General features: G+C 51.3%; 1 protein-coding gene across 1 annotated transcript in view; it reads right to left on the bottom strand.

The window, feature by feature from the left end:
• Window positions 1-27,950, bottom strand: part of LOC123926584 — a 57,857-nt gene that overhangs the window by 8,960 nt on the left and 20,947 nt on the right. The window contains exons 2-3 of the mRNA XM_045980539.1: window positions 16,199-16,888; window positions 15,099-15,210 (exon numbers count right to left, since the gene is read on the bottom strand). Coding sequence (XP_045836495.1) covers window positions 15,099-15,210; window positions 16,199-16,888 — 802 coding nt within the window. The remainder of the gene's footprint in view (window positions 1-15,098; window positions 15,211-16,198; window positions 16,889-27,950) is intronic.

The following is a 27,950-nucleotide window of genomic DNA, read 5'->3' as shown; positions in this document are numbered from 1 at the left end:
CTGGGCAGACGTGCTCCTGTGGGCTGAGCACCAGGATGGGACGCTGCCCCAGCCCAGCGGCCACCATGCAAGGCAACTGTAGACAGTACACAAACACATCCTTGATGCAGAAGGAGCACGCTTCAGTATCTAGAATGAGTGTGTGCATAGCGCTGAAACACCACATCACTGCCTCATCTCAGTAGGCCTCTGGCTCGACAAGCCCAGGAGAGGGAACGGATTGATGAAATGGGGTCAGTCAAGCAGCTTGACTCCTGTACATGCAGACACACAGGTGTCTCCAGATCTCCACTCCCTGAGACCGACATCGCTTGGCAGAACTACCGCATCCTCCAGAGAAGTGCTACCCGCAGACAGGGCCATGGTGGCAGGCAGGATGAAGAGTCAGGTAACTAAAAACCTAAGGCAGAGATCAACAGGTGGGCCTCCTTGGCACCCTGACCCTCAGATGTGGAACTTTCTGCTTTGCCGACATCCAGACCAGCCAAGTAACCCAGCAGGAAAAGTTTACCAAATGGCAGCCCGTGTGCTTTATAGCTGGGTCACAGCACAGGCCCCGAGTTGGAGAAAGGCACTGGGGCCTGAAATGTGAAGACTCTGTCAGGCTTCTGGCCGGCACCTACCCTGGGGTTCTAAGTCGGAACCGGAGCTGGAAAAGTCAGCCTCGTGTACTGCGTTGTGTGGATAAAGGGTGGGGCGGTCTGGCCCGAAGACCACGTAATAACCACCGCTGTTATCCAGTTATGCTCTGGACACCTGCAGCTAACACAGCCCACAGAGGGGCAAGTTCATTAGACAAAGACCCACTTGTCTTACTTGGCTTTGATAATGGCTTAATAAATACACTGAATGAGCCCTAACACAGAGGTGCAAAATGAAAAACACTTTTGACTTTTCCACTCGATGCCCACCCTTCTCTAATGATCATGCTCTCACATTTTCTTGCTTATCAATTCCAGCCTCTGCCCCTCCAAGAGGTGCGAGAAAGCTCGTCTCCTTTTCCTGCAAAGAATCCTTCCTGGGAGGGAGGCTTCGTAGGTGATCTGGGGAACTGGCACCGCTCTCCAGCTCCCTAGCACACCTCCTCCCACACATCTGTAGCTCTAATGCCACACACATACATGTGCACACACACTCACATTCATAGCATGACCACAATTCTGTCAGACGTGGAGGAGAACCCAAGAAACTCCACATCATCACATACTTTAATAAAGCTATGAAACAACGGAGGTGAAAATAATTAATCTCACTTAGCTCAGGCAGAGGGACAGGAGAAGGCAGCAGAATGGGGCTCCATGGAGAAATGGGATTGGAGGCAGCAGCCCTGGAAGGTTCCCACAGATCAAAGGGCAGCTAGGGCAGCCAAAACAAAGGAGCAGAGCAGCAAAGGAAGGGATGTCAAGTTCCAGCTGCTCCAGCAGGTGGCTCCATGCTGGCCCCGGAGGGGGTGGGCGTGGTGTGGAGAAAAAGGGAAAGGGGCCCTGGGACCATGGCCTGGAGAGCCTAAGACCCCCTGGGACCCCTAACTAATGGGCCAAAGAGTGATGCAGCCGCTCTGGTATCTGTGGATCTGGTATCCAAAGATCCACATGCATTTCTGAAGCTAGATGTCACCACCAACAGCAAAATAAACAATGTGGAATATTAATGAGGTGTGGCATCTTGGGACGCCCACGCCTTTCTCTGTCCAACAGCCCTTGACCCCATGGCCTTCTAGAATAACAGGCCCAGTCTCCATTATCAAGCATCGTTTAACCACCACCTGGGGCCTCCACGGATATCCATCCCACAAAACACCAGACGTGGCCACAAGGGAAACAGCAGTGTGGGTGAGCCTGTGTGAACACCGGCCCCGTCATTGCCCTGTGAGGAAGAAGGGGACGGCGGGAATATGGGATAACACTGATCCACTGAACAAATGTGGCCTCTAATCCTCTCTCCCCCAATCCCCAGGTAAGACACCAAGATTCACACCTGGATCAGGAAAATCCTCCACAGATCAAGCTACTTAGCAGAGTCTAACCAGATTACAGTACATCTAATCTCAGCCCTGGAGATCATTTACAAGCAAAGGCATCAGCTCATGATTGGTGTAGAGTCCTGGAAACATGTTTAGGTCGGCACTGCAGACATGCACTTCTGGCCCCACGTTCTAACTGAAGAGTTCAAGTAGGAATGAGGCTTTAATTTATGCTCAGGAAAATAAAAATAGATTAAGAGGATCCAAGTCAAGCCGCTAGAAGAGGTTTTTCTGTGCCAAAAGACAGGCACTGTGAGTTTCCCTAAACAAGTTATCATTTTAACATTGTAAACCACTAGACTTATTTTTTAAATAGCAAAACTACAATTCTCTCTGCACACCCGTATTGCCGCTCCGCTGTGCTCCCGTGTAACGAACCGACTCAGCGATACGGGCAGGACAAGCATGTCTGTGCCACACTAGACGGCCGGCCTTATCAAAATCCAGCGGCATTAATCCCTCCCTTACATCAAAAATCAAATACCTTTCTGGAGAGAGGCTCCTGTCTCATGAAGAGCAGTTCCCCTGGGAGACAGTGAGTGGAGATGAACGGCACAATACGTTTGGAAATAAATAGATAAGGGTTTGCCTCCACAGCTCCTGCCTGGCTCTTGGAACTCGGGACTCTTTGCAGGAAGACACAGACGAGCGGCCAGAGTCCCAGGCGCCCTCCCCATCAATCTGCCCTCCTCGAGAGTGACTGGGGTCTCTGGCAATAAACAAGGCCATCATCTGGAGTGTCATTGACAACAACAGAAATTTGAACCTGTGTGGCATTTAAGTAAGACGGAAACAATATTATTTCAGAACCAATAAGGGAGAAATGCAGTGAGGCAATTTCTAGATAACCGCCAGGAGGGGGTGGCTTCCTGATGAAATAACCACCTTCCAGAGGGAGGAAACAATGCAATTTTCTGCCTGTGTGGAGAGCGGACAGACAGAGGGTGGGCTGCTGCCTCCTGGTCTTGGGAGCGGCCCCGGCTCCCCCGTAGTTGCTGGACATGATTAATTAGTGCCTCCTTGAAGCGGCAACCTAAGGAAGCCACCGGGGGACTTTTGTGGGCACATCCCAGAATGATATCCTTCCAGAATCCTCCTTTTAGAGGCCAACAATGGGGCATGTCTCCAGCAGTCCCAAGCCCCACGCCAGCGCTCCCGAGAGCGTGGAGGCCTGGCTTAGAAAGAACTCTCTTCTCGCTGCCTCTTTTTTAAAGGGAGGAAACACCACTCAGGACAGAATCCAAGAGAAAGGAGGCAACCGAGTCCTATTCCCAAGTACCCCTGCTCTCGGGCCGCCATCCTTCGGCCCCCTTCCCCCACCCCCTGCCCCCAGTCAGCCCACGTAAACCCAAGTGGGTCGGTCCCAAGAGCCCCAACCTATCCGGACCCAAACCTTGGTGTGTTGGTGAGGCCCCAGCTGCCCTCTGTTTTAATGTTTCCCCTGGGAAAAGGCAAAAGTAAGATTCTCTTATGTTGGGACGGGCCCATCCAGGGAGTGACACCTCCTCTCCCATCCCCGGGGGAGGTACAATCTCTCCAGGCTCACCCTGCTGGAAAATCAAGTTCCTTTCCTAGATTCTCAAGGCCTCATGCACCATGCGACGAGGACAGGTGAGAGGCACCAGCGCCATGTCAGGGAGGCCGAGAGACCTTCAGACACGGGAGCCTCTCTGCTGCGGCGTCACAACAAGCTGGAATTCAGCCCACGGCCCCGTGCCCACCCAAGGGGAATGTAAGGAATCAGGAAGGTGGCCCACAAGACCCTCCGCTGCACTGAGTCAGCCAGGCTGGAAGCGAGGGCTGTCGTCCATCGCTCCAGGAGAAGCGGCTCCCTTGTCGAGAGCCTTGATTAAATCCAGCAGAAGACGCAGGACCTGCAGGACCCCGGGGAAAGTAACACCTGACGAGCACTTCTTCTCCCCGCTGGTTTTCTCTAGGTGCCCAGGCATCTGCTCTGCCCACTCAAACTTGCATCCAAGGAAAGCAAACAGGACAGGGGATGTGTAGAGGCTAAGATGAGGAGACCCTGAGTCTCCAGTCTCCCAGGTTCTCCCCGGGAGACTCCAGGAAGTTCCAGAATCTCTGTGTGCTGGAATCCCTACCCAAAGAGCGGAGACAAGCCCATTCTAATTTTAGGGGCTGTCACAAAAGGCTGTCGCCGTCATCATGTTTAAAAAACCAGAGGTTTTTCTTGGAACACTGAAAAAATATAATAAAGCTTAAAAAAAATAAAAAAGAAATCAGAGGTTTTTAGGGACTACCGTGCTTACAGTGTTTCGAACGCAAATCCCCGACGCAGGGCCATCTCAAAGACCCACCAGCACAGGACACCTGTGCGGCGGTGGACAGGGCTGCCCAAGCAAAGACTCCAGGCCTAGGAATGCAGAGCGCCTGTTCCTTTTCGACCAAAAATTCCCAGAGAAAGACCCCGCCCCTTCGGAGACGCTGCGCCTTCCCGCAAAGGTGCCATCACTCCACCAGGAAGGAAAAGACCTGAAGCTCTCACCCTCCTCCCCAGTCATTTTCAAAGGATCCAAGACTTCAAATGGATTTCAAAGGCCTCTGTAATTTTGGCAGCATGATGTTTTCTGTCTCATAACGTATTTTTATTAGCCAGGATTGTAGAAAATTGACGTTTACCAGCCATTAACCTTTTAAGCGTGTATTTTTTTCCCCACATGGAAGCGTATCTCACACTTCTCTGCAGATCAATCCTTAAGCTGTCCAGCTCCTTTAATGGAAAAAACCAGTCATCCTGGAGCCTCCCTGTTCTCCAGAAAACATAGGTTCTATCGTTTTACAGACGTTTGATCACAGTCTTCTCTTCTGCAGCCCTTCCTGGTAATCTGTTGTTATCTTAGGATGTTAGGACGAGATGAGGTAAGTGGCATGATCCCTTCTCCGCACAAGGGAAGGTCAGAAAGCACAAGGTGGTTTAAGAAACAAGCGCCCAGCTTTACAGAGGGCGACCCTGTGCGCCAACACCTAGCTCGGTCAGCTTCCCACCCCCCTGGTCCTTCCCCACCCCAGCACCAAAAACACCCTGAAGATCTAATCACACCAGAACCCTGTTAACAAGTAACCACAGTGAACAACTCAGGCTCCCGTGGCCCTCCCTGAGCCGACAGAGCTTTCAAGAAGCCGTAATTTGTTTATTCAATTTTTAAAAACATGCCTTTTGCCGAAAGGTCTCTGGCTGCACATAAAACACGAAAGGCCAAGAAGGAAAATGTTCCCCAACACATCCATAAAGACCTATCGAACAGAGCTGCGTCTAACAGAAAACTGACGGCATCAAAGGCTGGGTCCCCGCATCTCAGGGCTCGACCCTCAAGACGAGCATCTGAGCTCATCCACCTACAACTGGGGCTGCACCGAAAAGAGAGGCGCCCACGGCCACGGAGGTCCGGGCCCCGCATCAGGAATGCGGTGTTGTCTCAGAGGGTCTACTCCTGGCTAGGGCCTGCATGTGGGCTCCCCAGGGCCTCCAGGAAGCAGAGCTTCTGCCGACCAGGCTCTACTTGGCTGAGCGGCGGCAGCAGCAGCGGTGTGGCCCGGTGTTCATGCTCCCCAGGCCGGGCACCGCCCACCTGCATTACCCCACCGGCCCTCCAGACCTGCACCTGCCATCGGAACCACATGTCTTCTTACAGTGGGCACTCTGGAAGGTTCCCCGGGACGTACACCTGCGGCCACACAGTGGATGGGAGTCCGGGCCCTTGGAAGCCGCTCAGACATGGACCACAGGGTGCCCCGTGTCCACGGGGAACATCCGAGGCTGCGGTGCCCACGGCAGGGGTGGCCTCAGGCGACAGTCTGCCCACCTCCACCCGGGCTCCTCGGCACCAGCGCAGGACCGCGAACGAGGGGCCCCAAAGCGGAACACATCGGCGTCCCCAAGCAGGGGAAGGGGGCCTGCCTCACAGGGTGGTTGTGCGGATGGGTCTGGCAGGCCCCAGGGAGGCACCAGCGCGGTCCCCAGCACAGAGGAGCCTCAACCTGTGGGACGGGTGGCAGTCCTACGACACCGGGACAAGGGCCAGACACCAGGACCAGCATGGGGCTTCCCGTGCTCGCCAAAGGCAGCCACACATGAGGCTCATCCTACGCACGGTGTTCAAACGCCCGTAGGTGTCCCGTCCGACCAGCCAGCCGAGGCTTCCCTCTGCCAGCATCTCACTGAAGAAAAATAAGAAAGGGAAATAGGGCGTCTTTCTCCTTGAAATCCCTCCAGACTGCGAACTGGCCTGAGCCTGGGACGGAGCAAGAAAGCAGCCCCTGGCAGTCCCAGCGAGGGCCCTTTCCCCTCGGCCCCTGCGACCAGAGGCACTCGTGGAGAACAGAAGACGTGACCCTGAGGCCCAGTGCGAGCAGAGCTTGGGGACCCAAGACATCGTGAGTCCAGCTGCCACAGTTCTTCTCAGGGAGGGATGGGCCAGTCCCACCCCAGACCCCACAAGAGTCAGGACAGCCAGGCTGCAGGACACAGCAGCCGCTGACTCTCCGAGGGGCCCTGAGCTCCCCCGGCACCCACACACCTGTGGACAGGGAAGCGACGGTCCCCAAGGATACACAAGGCCATCCCCATGCAGCAGTAGGAAAGGGCGGTGGCAGGGACTGGCCCAGAACAAGCGTGCGAACCTCTGCTTTTGGAGAAACCGAGCAGCCAGGCAGCAAAAATGCGGCTGCTGGAAGCACAGGGAACTCAACTCGCGGAGCCAGAAATAAGGCCTTTTTGCATTTGCTGGGCAAAGCAGTTTTAGGGAGAGAAGAGGCACGTTCTGTAAACGCCCGTGCCTTCCCGCCGGCCTCGGCGTCTGGACAGCAGCAGAAGCGAGCCCTCCTCCCCTGGAGCCCGGGGTTCCGCTGACCATGCCCACAGACAGACCAACAAAGCATTGATGACGTCACCACGCGATCTGCTCCCAGCTCTGACCCTCGTGATGATGGCATCTGACCAGGGATGCTAATGGGATGAGAGCAACTGTTCCATGAACATTTCAGTCCTGATGGCGTTGTTCCAGGTCACACTTTTGAAGACAGGACAGGGGTCTCTGCCACAAAGGGCCTTGTGCACCATCCCTGTGGGGTGGACGCTCCCAGCATTTTGCCTGCCGCCCGCCCGAGCTGTGCGCTCAGACGCCACCTACCACCCGGCAGACGCCCTTGGGAATAACGTGGTTTCTGCTGACCCTGGGATTCTGAGGCTAAAATCCCTCTTGACCTGAGGTCTTCGGCTTGAAGCAGCACCAACTTCCCTGGGGGACAGATCAATCCTGCAGCTCCCCAGGGCCCAGCCCTAGATTTCTGATGCACCGGGTGTCTGAGCATCCCGGGGCTCCTGTAGCAAATGACCACAAGCTCAGGGGGTTAAAATAACAGGAACTTATTCTCTTGATGTTCCAGAAGCTGGCGTCTGAGGTTCAAGCTGTGGGAAGGGTGATGCTGCCCCCGGGAGGCTCCAGGGCAGGGTCCCTCCTGCCTCTTCGAGCTCCCGGCCTCTCCAGCCATCCTGAGGTCGTGGCGGCATCTCTCTCCCTCTGCCTCCCTTCCTGTGGCTCCTCCTGTGTCTGTGTCTCTGCTCTTCTGTGTCTTATGAGGACACCTGTCCTTGGATTGGGCCCCCAGACCATCCGGGACAATCTCATCTCAGGAACCTTACTTAATTATGTCTGCCAAGACCTCTTCTCCAAACAAAGTGCCGATAGATGACTCTCGGGGTGTCCACCATTAGACCCACTATGGTAGGTCTGGGAGGGGATGCAGGGGCCTGCGGGTGTCACCAGTGTCCCCAGGCACGCAGCTCCCCAACCACGCTTGGACGTGCTAGGCCTCTGCTCTTCAGATAAGGAAGCTGAGGCCCACAGAGAGGAGGGCAGCCAGCCAGGCCCCTGTCCCAAGGATGCCCGTGACTTCCCCCCCTTCTCCCTCAGCCTTGCAGGCAGCAGAAGCCTGGGACCGCGTGCTTAGCAAACACGGACACTGAGGCCCCCCTCAGCTTTCCAGCAGATCAGCGTCAACAGTGTTCAAAGTTACATTTGGCAGCAAAATCAACGCGAGACAAAGATCCAACATTTCTCCATGTCGGGTGAACAAACAGGTGCACAGCCCCAAAGGAGGACTCGGGGGTGGGGGGCACCGCCCTCCTCCGTCCTGCTCAGAGAGAAAAGGATCCTTCATGGACAGACACGGGTTTGCACCCCCCACCCAGGGGCTGGAACATAACGAATCTGGATTCCAAATGGAAAATGCACCCATGGCAGGCCAGGAAGTCCTCCCTCCGCCCCTGCGGCTTCTCCTGGGGCCTCGGCCTGGGCAGGGAAGCTCCCGTCCTCCACCACAAGGACTGTCCTCCCCTCCTCCCATCCGAGGCAGGGGGAGGGACTCTTGTGCTAGTGGATATTTATCTGTGGATATTTATCTGTCAGCTGAAGGCTTACTTTAATCCTTCCTAAATCCCCACATGCTGCCGGCAGGAAATCAGTGAAGCCAAACAAGGAGCCTTTGGAAGCCTTGAGCTGCTGTGGGCTCTGCAGCCTGCTCCCCCCATGGCTCCCAGCGGCACTAGGGACACGGGGCATGGTGGGGAGCGGGGTGGGAGCCCCAGGAACGAGGCGGGACTGGATGAGCGGCACGGGGTGTCCGAGCACTGGCATGTCCTGACCACAGACTCTGCCCCGGGACCGCCAGGAAGAATGAGCTCAGCCCACGCCTTCACGGCCGCCTGGAGATTGGCCCTGCTGGACTTCCGGTTTCCAGAACAGCAAGCAGCTAAATTTGTGTCTATCAAGCCACTAACTATGCGGGCTAACTACGGAACAGCCGGATCCGCGACGCAAGAGAACTCCTGCCTGCGAAGGCGGGCGGGGGATTGCACAGTCACAGGGTGCTCTGCGCAGACCCAGCAGGGCTAGGGCAGGACCTGCAAATGCCCCAAGGCCCCAGGTGTCTCGGAGGCGTCAAGGGAGCAGGTGTGTCAGTGCCCGGGAAGACCTCACATGCACCAGCTTGCCCCGATGGAAGTCAGGAAGGGGAATGGGAGAAAGAACACACCCACCAAAGATAACTACCTAGCTTTGTTGTTTTGTTCTCTTTTGTTGAAGTGCGGAAGTCAGGGAGCCAGCCTGAAACACCAGGAGAGGGCAGCCTAAAGCCAGGGCAAAAAGTCACCCAAATTCTGAACCTTGTGACAAAAGCAGGCCAGCGGGCAACTTTCCACGTCCCCCTCTGGGAACTAAAAGCAGGGAGCCTGTCCCATGAGGCTTCATAACACGTGAGGTGGGGAGCTCTACCGCCCTTGGTGCACAGGAACCCGCACGCAGTATGGTGTTTTGTCGTGATGGAATTCACTCGAAGTCAAACTTGCTCCTTCAAATAGAATAACCAGCACATTCTTTGGAAGGACGAACCCTTGCTTGTTCCCTTGTTCTCAGCTGGTGATTAGTTCTGGCATCTGCTTAAGCATGTTTCAAAGATGCAGAGATGGAGGGATTGCAGGGAGCGAGGGGGTAGACCTGGAGACCTATCATGGGGGGCCCTGGAGACACCCGGGCAGCCAGACCTGAGAGCCCAAGCGACCGCGAAATGGCAAGGCTGGCCCCAAAGACAGCCAGAGGGGCATCACCGTCTCCAGCGAGCGCTCCACAGAAGGTTCTGGGGGCTCCTTCTCGGGGACCCCGGAGACGGCTGCCAACAGAAGCCAAGCAGGTCTCAGTGCAGGTCTCCAAAAGGAGGGTTCCTCCGGCTTCCAGAGCAAGAGATGTGCTGGTGTGAGGCCAGTGGAGCCGCCGGTCAGGAAGCAGTCCTGCGTGGCCGCCCTCACCTCCACCCCTCGTGCAGCCGAGATCCCCCGGAGCTAGTCAGCACTGCAGTCAGAGACCCCAGGCCTGCTCCCCTTGCTTCCTGGAGGAGGGCGGCTAAGAGAGCCAGTGGAGACTGCACATTCCCCGATGGGCGGGGCAGACAGGCAGCCTGGCTTCCTACATTGAATGATTCATCCACATCCTGGCCCGGACACGAACGTGGTTGACTGTTCATTTCATCCGCTCGGCAAACATGTACCGAGCACCACGGTGTATGCTCTGCGATCCGGGGTGCTGGACATGGATTCGAGACCACAAGGAGCAGAGCCGCTACAGAAAGAGTAAGACCGAGGCCCAAGGAACAAAGGATGGGTAGCGGGTCCCCCCAAAGCTGGGCTCAAGTCAGAGGATGAAACGTGTTCCAGGCTTCCAGAGGGAAGGACAGCTACTTGCTGCCGGGCACCGCACTCGCTTCCCTCACCCAGGATCGCCTTCACTAAAAAGGACAAAAAACCCAACTGAGGTATTTCAGCCTTGGTTTTCTCACCTCTCAGGGGGACAACGAGCCCAGAGGTTATCTGGATGTGGTTCAAGCACGCCACCTAGGATCTAGTTCCCGCTCCACCATCCTCACAGTCACAAGATGGCTGCTGTGTCTCACACATCATGTCTGTCTTCCAGGCAGGAGGAAGAGGTAAGGGAAAAAGGCAGAGGGCAAGGCCAGATGAATAGGTTTCTCTCTACCAGGAGGAAAGAAGGAAAAAGGAAAAATCCTTTCCCAGAAGCCTCGTCGAACAGAGTAACCTAACCAGATGGTCCTAGCCGTAGCAGGCCATATTGCCACCGCGGTGTAACAGAGTCCACCTGTCGTGTGAGCATCGTGGACAGGACTGTGCGTACGCTGAACACAGAGTAGGAGTCTGAGGAAGACAGGGAGAGTGGACGCGGGACAGGCAGCCCGTGCGGGTGGCTTCTTATTAGTACTACCAGCTGAGTGTCCAAGCAGCTCCCCCTCCCCGGCAGGTGAACCAAGGGGGTCCAGATGTGTTACAGTGTCCACGTTCTTGGGCTCATTCACGACTTCATTTGAGACTTTCACTGCACAGCCACCACCGCACGGGTCAGGCCCAAAGCCAGGTGTGGCTCGGCAGCAGACCAGCTGAGCCTCTTGTCCTGTGTCTCCTGACGCCTTCTTCCCCAGTAAGAGCGACCCGTCTCACAGGGGTCAAGCCCACCTGCCTGGAGAAGAGGCTAGTGTCGCTATACTTGTCAAGATAAGATAGTGGTACCTCTGGCCTTGCCCATAACACTGTGCACAATTCTTAGGTGCTGATGCCAAACATCTGCATGTGGGCTCTTCCCCCATCCCTCCCTCTCCCATCCCTCCCTGTTCCATCTCTCCCTCTCCCATCCCTCCCTCCCTCTCCCATCCCTCCCTCTCTGGGCCTTAGTATGCAAATGAGTCATTCATTCCAGAGTACATTTAGGGACTGTGCTGGAAGCCACAGCCTTAAAGGGCAGACACCCATGCTTATCTCCTCCATATCCATTCCTCCCTCCTTCCTTCCTAAAACAGAATCTTACTTGCTCCAAGGAGATGGATCTACCAGGTGGTGGATCAAAATAGCTCTAACCCAAATACGACGACACAATTCTCTGCTTCCCAGCAATTCTCTGCATCCCAGCCTCCCCCTCCCTCTCAGCTGGGAGTGGCATGTGACCTAGTTGTAGCCAAGGAGAACAGCAAGCATCTCAAGAAAGTGCTTGATCTCCTCCCACAGGGAAGGGATGCAAATGGTGCCCCTCCTCCCTCCTTTATCCTGCTCCAAACTCAAATGCAATGGCCGGAGCCACAGCAGCCACAGCAGCCAGTTTACAACTTACAACTAGGAGGTAGTAAACCGGGCTGACAAGCCACAGACAGCAGAATAAAGATCAGGTAGTGATAATGGCGGTCACAAGCTGCTCCAGCCCCTGACCATCTCTCTTCACCATCACATGAGAAAAATTAAGCCCCTTCATTTAAGGTTCTGGTAATGGGGTTTAATCCTGTTGGCTGAGCACACTCTGAGATGATCTAAAACAGCACAGCAGAGTGCCGGAGCTGCTGCCTTCGTGAACCCTCCTGTTTCAGCAAGAGAGATGCTGACCCAGAGAGCAGAAGTTCTCCGAGGAGGAAGCAGAGTGTGGCTGGGCTGCCCAGGACTGCCCTGAGCTAAGGCAGAGTGGGAGCACAAAGGCTTCCCGAGGCAGTCTTCAGAAACAGCACTCCCCTCTTCTCTGTATTGTGAGGTTACCATCCAGACTCCACGCCCTCCTGCCCCCAGCAGACATGGCTACTCACACACCAACTCCTGTCCAGGACCCAGGGTTAATAGGACCCACGCGTCCTGGGCTCCCACTATACAGCCTATCACTCTCCCATCTTTGGGGGGTTTGCCACGAAGCTGGTCTGGGTTTTCCAGGACTCTGCTCACCTTGAGAGAGCAATGCAGTTCACTGCCTCAGCTGTGGGCAGGCTGTCAATTAGTAACAAAGCCGAGAAAAAGACAGCAGCTCAGCAAATGCCCCACACTGAACTAGGGCGCACGGAACGTCCCATTTTGGCCTAAGGAAAACGGCTTAACCATCCTCCTTTAGATATTACCACGCACCAGTGATCATGGCCGTAAGTGAACGATCCTGAAAACAACACTACTGCTAATGGTACGGGGCTACGCTTGCGAGCTGGCCAGAGAAAGCAGGCACAGGAAACCCAGCTCGGAAGGGATCCAAGAACACTACAAATCAGCCCAGCGGATGCCCCACACGGCTGGACTTAGAGGCTCTGCTGCTGACAAGGTTCACAATACCGTAGCGCCCGCTACCCTATTGGGGAAAACTATTTTAAGCCTAATTAGCATGAAATTTTTAGAATGCAAATGCTTTTCATTTAGACATAAAACAAAATGCCACGACATTTCTTCCATCCATTTATCATAAATAAGTTAATTACTGTGTAACAAATCGCTCCTTCTGGAATCTGGATGTTCGGGGCTGCTGGTAAGCTGACCTCAGGCAAAGAGAAGAAGCCACCAAGCAGCCGTTAATGGCTTTCAGGACACTTACAATAAAACCCTGACTATGGGAAGCTTCGCCTGTCAAATTAAGGTTAAGCTCTCTCTGTTGGAATAACTCAATTATAAGCAATCTATTTAACTTGATTCCTACCAGAATAACAGAAATATCGTGGCTTTATTTTATTTTGGATGTACACATCTTCCCTGTGGTCTTGTGGTTTGCAGAGAGCGTACATAAAAAGAGAAATTTTTATCTGCCCTGATTTGAGTGTGTGTCTGCGTCAGCTTTTGCCTCCATATAAAAAATTATTTCTAAGATATAAAACATCTTGGTCCCTGAGAACAGTGGGGGGAAGAGGATACACACAGGTGCAGGAGAAGCAACGGGGCTCTAGCCTGTCCCACAGGAGGGGGAGAGAAGGTCCCGATGCCTGGGAGACACCTGCACCTCCCCCCTCCACCTGGGTGGGGCTGGGCCTCGTCTAAGGGATAAGTACATGCCCCCACATGAGTGGTGCATCCTCAAGGGATGAAGGCTGGTCCAGGTTCACCTTCTCCGTTCCACACTGGGTGAAGCCTGTCCAGTTTAGGGGGCTGGCCAAGGTCCAGCCAGTAGCCAAGATTTCCTCTGACACCCGCCAAGAGCAGAAGTCAGTTCAGCCTGGAAGCACAAAGCAGCCAGGACGGAGACCATATGCCTGTTAGAAATCCCACATTTCATCATAAAAGGTATGAGAATCTGCCATTCGCTTCCACAGTAGGTAGCATTTGGCTTTACTAAGAGGTACTTTTCCTTAGGTTCCTGAATAAAACTGATACCCACGATCTTATCAAGAGCGGCTCCATCCCCAGAGAGGCCCAGGATGCCAGCTTCTGGACAAGGAAACGGGGGTACCATGTGTCCCTTGCCACGTGTGACACTACAACACTGAGTGTGAGAGCATCTTCTGGGCCTTCCCCGAGCGCACACACTGGGACACTCAGTAGGCTAATACACCCTGAAAGGTGGCCCACCCTCCTAAAATTCACAGAGCAGCGCCTAAAACTCTTACCAATATAAGCCTCCTTGTGCAACACACCCATTCTGCTTCTGGTCAACGGCTGGGAATTTCATTTTCATTTTTATTTTGGGGGGGGGGAATAAACGAAAGAGTCAACAGCATCATACCCTTAGCAGCCAACGCAGACGACACCGAGCACATAAGAAGAGCTGCACTTGGAACCGCTCACAATCCTGATTCATACAACCAGGTGCAAACGAGGGAAGCCCATGAAGCCCCACCTCCGAGGAAGAGGACCTGGAAATTCGCCTCCTGCTGTGTGCGTGTTCTCACCCTCTCCCCACCCAGAGGAGCCTGTCAGCTCTTAAGGGAAAATCCCAGATTTCCTAAAACACAAAACTGGGGAGAAAGTCAGCCGCGTGAGGATTATTTAGTCATGAGCGCCGAAATTTAGCTCTCAAGCCTTATCCAAAGTTTGCTCCCTCCATCCCTCTGAAATCAGCTAAAAGCTGCTACTTCTGGGAAGGCGCACAGCTGCAGTGTTCGTGGTAGGATTTGGAATCCTCAGAAGGAAGAACGGATTTATTTCCCCTCCCATGCAAATGGAAAGTTTAATTAGTTTGTCTGGAAAGGGAAACAGATCAACATGCAGAATGATCTACTGTCACTTGACTTCTGAAGCTGCCTCTGATGTTCCCATCACAAATGTGGATTTAATCCTACAATTACGAGAAAGCTAATTGGTAGTTCCCTCCTGCATGTGTGTTTTCATGTTGTCAGTGGGGCAGTAATGAAAATGAATGCCACATTTGTGAACAGAACGTCTGTGGGCTTATTTATCGCATCTCCAACAACGTCTGCTTTATCATGCATTTTAAAGCAGGGATAATTTAAGAATCCAGAATTTCATACATAAAAATACTTAGCAAGAAAGTCTCTCCCTGCACATTATTTGGGTGACGTTACATCCGAATTCCAGTTTGTTGCCCAGGAAATGATTCACCTCACTCAAAAATGACAGGCATGCTGAATGCAAAATACCTGCGATGCAAAATGCTTTTGAGGTCCCGACTCCCCATCTCACTGACCTCGGAGCCATCATCTTGCAAAAAGCCCAGCTCAAAGGCAGCCCCACCTTGCCTGTTCCTGGAAAGGTCTCCCCCATCCAGAGCACGACGCGCAATTTCTTCTCACCCATCCCCAAGCCCCCTACCTTTGAGTAGACTCTCTCCTTCCAGAATGTTCTCCAAGATTAATGCGGTGTAGTCTTCTTCAGAGAATCCAGCCTTGCAGGTCTCCCTGGCTGTAAGATCCCCATTATGGGCCTGAGAACAGAAAGAAAAAAGGTTGGAACAAATATGAAGCGGACAGAAATTTAATCCAAAGCCTATGTTTACCAGGGGTTGCTACTGGCTGGGCCTTGCCTCTGACTAGGACAGAAACGCACAAGCCACAGTCTCTGCGGAAACCCAGCGCTCATCTGCTTCCCTGCTCTCACGCCTCACCTGGTTCAGCAGCCACCCCAGGCCCCATGGACCCGGGAAGTCAAGGGCAGAGCCACAGCCTGCAGGCAAGGTGAGCTCCCCTCCGCATGCAGGAGCTAGGCCGCGGTCAGGTGTCAGTGATGAACACGGCACAGCCAGGGATTGTCAGGAACCACGGAAGCCACAGGACAGCTGTCACCCTGTGCGGTGACCAAAGTTGTGCGAATGTGGTCTCTGGCTCTGGAAACCCCTTCTTGTCCTGTGCTCACACCCAGGTGTGGGCAGGAGGAACTGACCTGAGCGATGGGGCTGGGACCAGCAGGAGGCAGCACCTGACTTAGACCCCTCTGACCCTGCGTCGCGGAGAGGGGTCTCTGCTCCCGCAAGGGGCAGGCGGGAGCCCAGCTTGCATAAGGGGGCCCTGCAGGCTTGGCCTGGGGTCAGGGTGCTGGGTGAGGAGGAGGGCCAGCTGACGGGAGGAGGGCTGCCTGGGAGGACCTCTCCCGCTCCACAGAGGGCAGCATGTGAGGAGCACAGGAAGCCTCAGAGAGCAGGGAGCAGCGGCCAGCGGCAGCCTGAGGACCACGCTGGGCTCTGGGTGCCGAGGGCCTGTAGGCTCACGTGTTCTCCGTGGGTCACCAGGACAGGAGGCGGCGGCAGAGCAAGAAAGGAGGACCTCCCAGGGGCGCTCAGCTCTGAGCAAGGAGGGAGGCTTCCCAAAGACCGGGCTCCACCCTCCAGGCCTCCCGCCTCTGCTCCGCTGAACACTGGTCCGCCCTCGGAGCACCCATCTCTAGCGCAACCAGGCGAGACAGCGCCTCGAACTGACCCGAAAGGGTGGGTGTCCGCCTGTCCTGGAGCACCCAAGGACCCTGCCCCGCGGAAGGCGCCGGAGGCAGCAAGGCGCCCCGGCCGGGCTGTGGGGAGTGGCGGCTCCAGGCCGGCCAGGCCGGGTGGGGAGCCATCGAAGAGACCGCGCGGCGCGGCAGGGACGCTGGGCCGAGACGACGGGAGCGCCGCAGCCCCCTTCCCCAGCCAGCGCACAGGGGCACCAGGGGCGCTGCTCGCAGTTCTGCCTCTGCGGGGCCTCCGCCCTCAAGGCCTCAACTCCACACTCCGCCGCCGGCCGGGGCGCCCCCCAAAAGCGCCATGGGGAGGGCGAGGGGTGCGGGTTCCTTCCTAGGGAAAGCTCCAAACCGCGGCTCGACTCCTCGGGAACGGAGCTGCACGGAGGGCCGGATCCCCGGAGGCGAGCTCGCCGGGGAAAGTTTCGTCCCGCCCGGGCGAGTGGCGAGGCGCAGCCTCGGAGCGGGCCCGGAGGCGCCGCACTTGTTCCTCTCGAGGTTACAGCTTGTGCCGCCTGAAGAGCAGCGAGGCTGATCTGCCACGAGAGGGGGTTCCTGCAACTCCCGCCGCCCCGCCGCCTCTCCGGGGGCGCCACCCGGCACAGCCCAGCATGCCGCCCCCGAGGGCCGGCACCCGCCGCGCACAGTGGGTCTGGGGGCCAGGCTCTCCCGCTCTGCGGGAAGGGGGCAGACGCCTGGACCAAGCTCCCAGGCTCCCTCAGCAGGGAGCCTGCTTCCTCCTCTCTCTCTCTGCCTCTCTGCCTCCTTGTGATCTCTGTCTGTCAAATAAATAAAAAATCTTTAAAAGAAAAAAAAAATTGAAAAGAAAATCTGTTCCAATCCTTCTCAATTGCTCCAAAAAATTAAAGAGATTGGAATACTTCCAAAATCATTTTATGAGGTCAGCGTTACCCTGACATCAAAACCAGAAAGAGACACAAGAAAGTTGTTTTCACCAGGTAATATCCCTGGCAAATATGGATTAGCAAACTGAATACAACAGCACATTGAAAAGATGGGACAGGACACCAAGTGGGTTTTGTCCCGATGCAAGGATGGTTTAGCCTACAAACATCAAGTAATGTGACCCACCACATTAACAGAACAGGGGGGGGAAATCATATGGCCATCTCAATAAATTTGGAAAAAGCATTTGACAAAATTCAAGTCCCTTCATCAGAGAAAACTCTCAGCAGACTAGAAATAGAAAGAAATGTCCCTCAACACAACCAGGGCCCCATATGTCAAACCCACAGCTCACACCACACTCAGGGGTGGCAAACTGAGAGCTTTTCCCTTCAGATCCGAACAAGTCAAGGATGCTTGCTCCTACTGTTGCTACTCAACATAGCACTGGGAGTCCAAGCCAGAGCAATCTGGCAAAAGAAAGAGATGAAGTCATCCAAACTTCAAAGTTATCTGTTTGCATATGACACGATCTTATATGGAGAAAACTTTAGAGACCACCCCACCCCCATGCACAAAGTAAAAGTTATAAGATAAAAAAATTCACATGCAGAAATCAGCTGAGATAGCCTTAAGCAAACTGTGTGCAAGCCAGGCTCCGTCTCGGGCTCTGCTTTCAGTAAATCCACCAGAGGCCAGAGGACCTAGTGGGTTTTCAGACGGGACCTCCTCCCAGAAGCACCCCTGCGTCGGGAAAGACTAGTCCCGGGTCTTGCACAAGTATACCAACAGACTCGGGAAAACCCCGTGCGCTGTCTTCCCTGAAGGTCATGGGAAGCACACATTTGGGCAGAAGGCAGGCAGAGGGTTTTAACTACATCGGCATAAAATCATAACGAAGCCCTCATTTCCAACCCTGCAGCTGACATTGGGCTTTTTCCCTTCCAGCATCATCAGAGTCAGGGAAAGCTCCCACAGAAATGGGAGACACAGGGTCTCCAACCCAGACCGTGTTTTCTGTTGTAATCAGAAACCCAAGCATTGTCTGAGCTTTGGCTGTTTCCCTGGGGTCTAGAAGGAAGTCAGGATCGGGCCTCCCATGCTACAGGATTCAGTGGCAGCCCGGCCACATCCGGGGGCATGTGTCGGCACAGCTTTCTACATAATTGTGTGTGTTCATTTACATAGATTTTCCTGTTGTGTGCAAAACACCATTGACTCCACCTATGTAAAGTAAAATTAATAGTTCAACCTAAGCCAAGTGTATTCACACATATTATTCATGGCCGCTGGGAGAGGGGAGCCAGTGGCACGCAGCTGGGCAAAGGGCTCAGCCATCTGCCCGAGCTCTGAATCTGAGGGTGGGCGTCGACTCAGCTGGGAAGAAAGGCTGCTGGATGCTGGGGGAATATCTACTTGCCTCTAAATCAGTAACACAGCGGGGGGGGGGGGGAGCTGAAAATGCTGGAAGAGGTGACATACAGTTTCAAAGAAAAGACCTTAGAGAAAACCCGCTTTCCGTTTTCATTTTAAAATGATACATTTCCTCCATATAATCAGAACACTTCGCACTCTGACAACCTGAGAGATTGCTTTTTACAAAGCAGAGCACTTGAAGGAATTCAAAGACTACCATTAACTCCGAAGCAGACTCTGTGGCTATAGGAGAGCCAAACCATTGCAGGAAGGGGTGGGGAGACTATGGCCCTCAGTATCCAGGGTCTCAGTTGTATTATCAAGATATCACCCTCCAGTTAGAAGAGAGTAAATTCCACCTCGTACTGGCTTATGCTAAAAAAAATAGAATATCATCTATTGACTCAGGTAACTCAAAAGCCCAGACATTCTTTGTCTTCAGGCATGGCTGGATCCAGGGGCTAAATAGGTTTCTTTTGACCTCTGGCCTTTGTTTGGTTCTATACTGCACATATTAGCTTCATTTTGAATTACCGTTCTCCTTCTATTAGCAAGATGGCCACTGGCAGCCCTTTTGTACCCTCGTCAATAGCCCAAGCAACAGAAGACCTGACCTGACCAGTCATCTGAATACGAGTCCTGAAAGGACCAACCTGGTCTTTGTAGCCCTCCGAACTAGACACTGTGTGGGACGAGTCAGTGCTGATTGGCTGTGTCTGTGTCTCATGACCACACAGAAGGTGGGGTCGCTCCACCTGCCCCTTGCTGATGAGGAGTGGAATCCCCAGGTGCACACAGAGGGTCTGTTACCAGCAGAAGGGGTGGGGGTGGGTGCTGGGAAGGCAGAAACCACAGAGCTCCCCGAAAAGAGGGCAGCTGAGCCCAGCTCTCCAACCTGGGCCTGGGCTCCTGCCTTCAGAGCCCAGGACCTGTCTTCCCTTGAATGTGTGTCATCTGTGCATGCGTATGCCCGTGGCCCTGGAGGATACATTTTGGGAAATGAGGCTGTTGTCAAAAGGTCCATATATCTGTAATGTTCTTATATTCCATCTCACTTTCCTTAGATGCAGCATTAAAGAGAAGCAGGTTTGCTGTCTGCAAGCAGCTTGCCTCTTTAATGATTCACACAACCTGCTCTGGGGGCCCCGTCAGTGACTCCAGACAACCTTGGGGGGCAGCGTGTGAAGGGATTCTGCCCTTTCCTGGGGCAGCACTGCCTCTGTGTACTCACCTTGTGCGGGGAGATGTGGGTCCTTCTCCTGTCACCGAGCGGGACCTCGCAGGAGCCTGGGGGCTGGCGGGCAGCTCCTCTAAATCACGAGGTTGGTGACACAGCGACACGTCACCTTCACAGGGTGCGGCGCCCACAGAGCTGGCTTTGAGCAGTGAAATTGAAACTAAATGGAATTTCAGGGGTGACGGTGGCAGGGGCTCGGGATGGTGAGGCTGTCTTTGTGGTGTAAATTCAGATGTATTATAAAAAAATACTGCCCGCCTCTAAAGAACTTGGCACGGGTCCAGGAGACAGGCAGACACCAGATTCCTGTTTACCCAGCATGTTTCAGCAATCTTTCGATCTATTTCCAGGTATGCATGACAAACTGCCTTGAATGCATGAGTTATTGGTTCTGCTATAAATGAAATTAATAATATGAGGTGGGAGGGTGGAGGGACAACACGTCACCCAAGCCAGCTGAGCTCAGAGACCGGAGACCAGCCTTCAAGTGAGGCAGTGGGCACACAGGAAGATCAGTAGTGGAAGCTATGTTGTTGTCCTCAAGCCAAGAAGGGTAGAAGGAACCTCATGGGATCTTCTTTCAACCAGATTCTTAAAGATTTCAACACCCAAGATGTAAAAGTATAATAAAGAAGGCAAGCAGAGGAGAACAGGGATTTGGAAAACTGGTTGGTTGCATTCTCTGGGTTTGGGAAAGATTCCTTCCTGTTAGCTGTATGATCTGCAGAGGGAAAGATCAGGCAGAGGAGAACATGTCAGATGCGCTTCCACTGGAAGTCAGCCCCAGGCCCTGCTGTGTGTGTCTGTGTGTGTGCACTGCGCGTGCGTGTGCGTGAGTGTGTGTGTGTGTGTGTGTGTGTGTGTGTGTGTGTGTGTGTATGATGCCCGCCTCCTGCCAGAGAACGGAGGATTTTAAGGCTGGTGAGGAGTGAAATAGCTAGCATTACACATGTGACTTGCTCTGTGCCAAGCACATTTTTTAGTTAGCTTTAAAATTATCTACAGCTACCACCAATGACCAACCCCCTGGTGGGACAGATACACAAAGAAATAAACAGGCTTACTGAAAAGCCCACAGCGGTCACGTGAAAGAGTAGCACTGACACCCAGCACTCCTGCTGCCATCTCAGTAGCTGCCTCACCATTTGGCCTGAATCTTCATTTTTTTTTTTTAAAGATTTTATTTATTTATTTGACAGAGAGAAATCACAACTAGGCAGAGAGGCAGGCAGAGAGAGAGAGGAGGAAGCAGGCTCCCCGCTTGAGCAGAGAGCCCGACGTGGGGCTCGATCCCAGGACCCTGGGATCATGACCTGAGCCGAAGGCAGAGGCTTTAACCCACTGAGCCACCCAGGCGCCCCTGAATCTTCATTTTTAATGGAAAATGCAAAACTGTCCATGAAGATTATGACTGTGGCGCAGTGTCCCAAAGACTGCCACTGACACTTCATCCCCTGTGTATAAGGGATACTGTGCTGCTCCGTGGAGAGGGGGGCCTGTCCCCCACCCCTTGAATACAGGCTGGGGGATTGCTTTGATGCCTGGCCACAGGGGGCATCCCTGACTGACAGAACCAGATCTAGACTCTGCAGCCCCAGCTGAAGCTCCAGCTTTCTTTGAACTCAGGTGTGGTGCTGTAAGGGAGCTGAAGTAGCCTTCTAGAGGAAGAGCCTCATGAGAACAACGAGAAAAGTACATAGAATTGACTCAACTTTAAAATAGAGAAGTACAGGGGCACCTGGGTTGTACAGTTCGTTAAGCATCAAACTCTTGGTTTCAGCTCAGGTTGTGATCTCTGGGTCTGGAGAATGAGCTCTGTATTGGACTTCCAGCTCAATTTGGAGTCTTCTTAGGACTCTTCTTCTCCCTCTGCCCCTTGCCCCCTCAAATAAACAAAGAAACCTTTAAAAAATAAAGACGTACCTAGTTCTTATTTTCTTCAGGTTGGGTAAAGAGGAGTGATTATGTGGACATAAAACATTTCAGAATTCAGGTGGTACAGAATTGCACTTCCAGCAGCCAGCCCATTACCCAAGAGATGACCTGGGAACCTGCCTCCTGAGGGTCATAGCCCTGGGGTCCCTGAGGCCAAAGCCATCCTTTCTGCCTCCTGGAAACATATCTTCCATGACTAGAACCAAGTGGAGCCACTGTCCACCTGCCCCAGCCATATTCCCCAGGCTGCTTCCCTGCTGCCCCAGTGGTGCTGTGAGAGCAGCCAACCATCCAGGCAGAGCTGGTTACATGTTCTCCCAACAGGCCCCTGGGCAAAGTCCTCAGCACTGAAATCTGTTCATTGGCTTGTGCAGAAGTAGGGAGGCCTGGGAGGTTTCCCATGGGAAGCTGGGGCTTGCTTTAGATTGTAGGCCTGATGTTCATGTTGGAGGCTATAATCCACCAACGCTGCCTTTGACTCTTGCCTCCTTATATCCAACCACCTACATTACTCAGAGCACGTGGGTGCTCCTAGAAACAGCTTTGTTGGTAATGGACCTGGGAGAACTGCCTGCCCCCTATCAGCAAGACCTAGCCCTGAGTCACAAAATCTGTAAATCAGGTGCTTCCACAAAAGCCTTCAAAGCACTCTGCTTACCCACTCTACACTTGTCTTCAATGACATGCAGAGGTGATCTGTGGAGCCCCTCCTGTGTGCACAGCCCAGGGCTAAGGGCTGACAGCTTGACAAGGATGACCCCAACACAGCCCCTGAGCTCAAGCTTACCATGGGGGGAACAGGGAGAGGCAGAGAGACAGACAGTCACTCAAAGGAGTGAAATGCAAAATAAAACCCAAACAAAAATTCCATAATAGGAGGCTTGAACCAGATCTGAAGGAGGAGAACACTCGGTGGGCGGGGAGTCTAGAAGTGCTTTCAGAAGGGTGTCAGGGAAAGCTTCCCCCCAGGCTCCCACTTTGCAGTGTTGCCATGACGACATCTGGGGAGGTTTGTATCCATCCCCTTTGGCAGTGGGGGCTCAAGGATTCTCATACAGATGCAGCACAACTTTTGTCTCCCATCCTGTAACACTGCACACCACATCCCTGTGGATGAGCTGCCTGACCCCATGCCCTGTGGATTTAACCTGATGATACACAGCAACTACAGGGTGGGAGCACTCCCTACCAAAGAGCAGCACAGGAGGTGAAAACCAGGAAGAACTCCAGGGCTCCAAAGGAGACATACCATCTGCCACAGCTCACACCTGACTGATGCAGTCAGTAGCACGGTCTGCAGCTTTCTTTAAAGCTGGCCCACCTAGAATTGGCTTTGTCCTGTACAGAAGTGCCATCAGGGATGGACGGTCTGATGGGTTTCTGGTCCAGCAGCTTCTGAGAATGGCAGCCAGTTCTGCCTGGGAAGGTTTGTATTTCAACTTGGATGAAACAAAAAAATTAAGGGGGGTGGACAACTAGGGAAGGCTCTGAGCTCACTCTTGGGGTTCCCATTGAGCTCAACTGGTGACTCAGTGGGCAGGTAACAGGAGGATCAGGAGGCTTATACTCCAGAGGGCAAAGTGGATGAGACAGCCAAGTGCAACACTGTTCAGAGAAGCCACCTCCCAAACTAGGACAGCCATCCTGAACAGTGTGTGGATTTCCTGCATGTGCCGGAAAGGCCCAGGGACCACTTGTCCTCATGGTTCATCCCGTGGGTTTATCCTCTGGCACAGGCTTGCAGAGTCTACTCACTCCTCTTCAAAGACCCTGATGCCCACTAGGAGCCCACCCTGTCCCCTTCATGGTCTCAGTGCAGTGTGTATCCTTACTCAGATACTAGTCTGGCAGTGATCATTCTGGATGCTTGGGTTCTCCATCACAAGAGTCTCTGGGGGAGGAAGGGCATCCAGGGAGCAGTCTTTGAGCAGGTCTGTGCTATCGGGCCCATTTTCTTGCCCCAAGAAGGCAAAAGGCAGCTGAAACCACTCTTGCTATCTCTGCCTGTGGCAACAGGAATGCTTCCATGGGCTCCCCAGCCTCTCACCTCAATCAACCCAAATATGAGGTTTTACATACAGCACAACTTTGAGACAAACACCCTGAAAACAGAGGGCTCAGCCAGCAAACAGGTGCTGGCCACCTGGGGAGGACACTGCTTTCTCTGGGGGAAGACACTGCTTTCTCTGGGTGCTGGTTCCAAAGACAGATTAAACAGGACCCCAACCCTGAAAGCACCAGCTGATAATACAGGAGGATGTATACTCATTGACTTGTTCAGAAAACCAGTGGTAGAAAATATAAATCTGGTAGCACCAGACATCTGATGCATGGTGTTTGGAGAAATTTAAAGCCGACCTACACTGCCACCTGGCGATGAATTCTTCATTTAACTTTTTTCAGTATTAAGTCTAGTCTTTAATCCCAGTCCCCCTTTTTACCCATTCTCCCCACACACCTCCTTCCCCTCTGGTAATCGTCCTTTTGTTCTCTATAATTAAGAGTATGTTTCTTGGTTTTGCTCCCCCCCTTCTTTGCTCATTTGTTTTGTTTCTTTAATTCCACACATTAAAAAAAAAAAGTCCACATATAATTATAAGGTATTTGTCTTTTTCTCGTTGATGTAATTCACTTAGCATAATACTCTCTAGATCCATCTATGTTGTTGCAAATGACAAGATATTCTTTTTTATGGGAAGTCTACATTTAATGTTAACGTTACTTCCTATCCTGTCTGGGAAACCCAATATTTGTACTACAAGACAGGTCAACCAGATGACCACAATACATTCTTTGAAATCATGTCATCATCAAAGGAAATTCAAGAGGGTCTTCTGAATAATGAGACCCCTTGAAATAGTTTTTGTCTCTTTAGTGAGTTCCTGAGCAAAGATTGATTGTGTCCAAGGCAGTGTGGCAGTCTTGAACTCAAAGGACACACCCTCTGGCTAAGGACATGAAACATCTGTCATATATGGTAGGGAGAAAGAGAGAGAGAGAGAGATCATGGTGATGGACTGGGTATATGAAATAATCAAAATAATTTATTTTTAAATTCTGATAAAATGGGAAAAATAAGCTTCATGTCTCAGTCCATTTGGGCTGCTATAACAAGTACGACCAACTGGATGACTTCAACACAGAAGTTAATTTCTCAGTGTTCTGGAGTCCCAAGATGAGGCATTGGCAGATTCAGTGCCAGAACCCTCTTCCTGACTCATAAACAGCCATCATTTCACTGTGCCCTCACATGGTGGGAGGGACAAGCAATCACTCTAGGGTCTCATTTACAAGGGCACTAAATCCAACCTGGGGGCTCCACCCTCATGACCTCAGCATCTCCCAAAGGCTTCACCTCCTAATGTCAGCACGCTGGGGTTAGGATCTCAACACACGAGTTTTGGAGGCACACAAACATTTGATCCATAACACCATGGTTGAAGAAAAATCCCGAGGAGGAACCCCTGCCAGATGGAAGGCAAATGGTGGAATTTGGAGAAGAAACTATAGCCCAAACACACATAGAGTATGCTTTTAGAAATCAGAAATAATTCTAGAAAACTAGAAATAGAGAATGTAACTACAAACCATTGGTGAAGGAAATGGAACAAAAGTTGGCCAATCAAAATACAAAAACAAACAAACAAATAAACAAAAAACAAGCTGGATTGAGTAACATGGGAAAGGACAAAGCAAGAAAGGTAAGTTAGAAAATATAAAACAAGATCAGGGATGTATGTCCAAACATCTTACTTGTAATATCTATAACTAATCAAATTTTATCCATTAAATATGTTGCATAGAGTCAAAAGGATAGAAAATTTGAAAAAGAGGATGCAAGACATGCAGTGTGGCACGCGCACGTGCACACACACACACACACACACACACACACTTGAAGTTCCAGAGGAGAGAATAAGAAGAGGCAATATTCATTGATTTAAAAGCTGCACATTTTCCAGAATTAGCGAAAGACATACTCAGTCTCTAAAGTGCACAAGTCAAAGCAGGTTAAGTAAAATGAAATCAACACCTACACACATCATAGTAAAATTGTCAGAAAACAAAGACAAGACAAGCAGCAGGTCATAAAAACAGAAAGAAAAGATGGATTGCCTACACAGGAATGGTGATTAAATTGACATCTGGCACTGGTGGGATATCTTTAAATTATTATGGGAAAATAATTGCCAACTGTGAATAGTGTAGTTAGTGAAATCATTTTTCAAGAACAAGTGCAAAGTACAAAACAAAAACTAATAGAGTGCTCCACTCGACTCCCTCACTAATGAATTCCTTCAGGAGAAAGAGAAATTAGCCCCAAATGAAGACCGAGAATTCAAGAGGGCCATAAGAAGGAAGTTGTTGCACTTGTGGGTAAATCAAAAACAATCATTAGCTATATAACTGGAACAGCAATGTCTACGTGGTGGAGTGAATCAGAGAGGGAAACAAAATCCTGAACAACAAGACCGTAGAAGTGGATGGGAGTAGCATCCTATAATCCTTCCAGTGGTTGGGAGAGCTTTAAATTTAAGTAAATATGACTGTTACAATTTCTAGATTAACCACAAATAGAAACACAACTTTTAATATAGTAGCAGGGAAAGTAAAATAAGAGAATCTGAGCAATCTGAGCTATAGAAAGAAAGGAGAAACACATTTAAAAGAAACAAAAGAAAGAAAAGGTGAGAAGTTTGTCCACACACATAAAAAAGAATTAGTGAAAACAAATTCAAAACAGTCAATAATTATATTCCAAGTAAATGGAGTAAATTCTTTTGTTGAAGACAAAGATTGTTGACATGGATAAAAAAATCCCAACTAGATGCTTTTTCAAGAGATATACCTCAACCTAAAAGTGTAATTATGAGGAACTATTGATACTGAAAGCATAGAAAATATTTACCAAATAAATATGAATTAAATACCAGAGAAAATGGGCTATAGTTCAAAATAGGATGGGAGATCAAGAATAAAATTACATATGGTAAATACTCATGAGGAAAATTCAGGAATTCTTAACCTGTGTACACCTAAAAACACAACTCCAAAAGAATAAAGTAAAAATTGACAGAAATACAAGGAGAAACTAACAAATTGACTTTCATAATGTTCAGACCATGTATACACAATCCCAAAAACCAGCACATAAAATTTGGGACAGTAACTGGATATCGTTTTGACTGACAAAAATGGCTGTTTGATTGGATTCAAGCTTTGTTTACAAAACTGAATTCAGTAAATCCAGTCTGTGGGCAGATGGAATTACATTTATTTTATTTTTTATTATGTGATGTTAGTCACCATACAGTACATCAATAGTTTTTGATGTAATGTTCCAAGATTCATTGCTTATGTACAACACCATGAAATACATGCCCTCCTTAATACCCATCACCAAGCCAACACATCCCCCACCTCCCTCAACTCTAAAACCCTCAGTGTGTTTCTCAGAGTCCACAGTCTCTCATGGTTTGTCTCCCCCTCTTATGACCTCCCCTTCATTTTTCCCTTTCTTCTCCTAATGTCTCCCATGCTATTCCTCAAGTTCCACAAGTAAGTGAAACTATATGATAATCAACTTTCTCTGCTTGACTTATTTCACTCAGCATAATATATCCTCCAGTCCCATCCATGTTGATGCAAAAGTTAGGTATTCATCATTTCTTATGGCTGAGTAATATTCCATTCTGTATATGGATCACACCTTCTTTATCCATTTGTCTGTTGAAGGGCATCTAGGCTCTTTCCTCAGCTTGGCTATTGTAGACATGGCTGCTATGAACATTGGAGTTCACATGGCCCTTCTTTTCACTACATCTGTACCTTTGGGATAAATACCCAGTAATGCAATTGCTGGGTCATAGGGTAGCTCTCTTTCCAACTTTTTGAAGAAACACTACACTGTTTTCCAAAGTGGTGCACCAAGTTGCATTCCCACCAACAGTGTAAGAGGGTTCCCTTTTCTCCATATCCTCTCCCACATTTGTTGTTTCTTGCCTTGTTAATTTTGAATTTTGCTAATTTTTAAATTTTAATTTAAATCTAATTTAATTTTTATTCTGGCTGGTGTAAGGATGTATCTCAATGTGGTTTTGATTTGAATTTCCCTGATGGCTAATGATGATGAACAATTTTTCATGTGTCTGTTAGCCATTGGTATGTCTTCTTTAGGGGAGTGTCTACTCATGTCTTCTGCCCATTTATTGACTTGATTATTTGTTTTTTGGGTGTTGAAT

The sequence above is a fragment of the Meles meles genome, chromosome 16 (genome assembly GCF_922984935.1).
Source record: "Meles meles chromosome 16, mMelMel3.1 paternal haplotype, whole genome shotgun sequence".
NCBI lineage: Eukaryota > Metazoa > Chordata > Mammalia > Carnivora > Mustelidae > Meles > Meles meles.
Note: the sequence above shows the minus strand (reverse complement) of the source record. Positions and strands in the feature narration are given on the sequence as shown.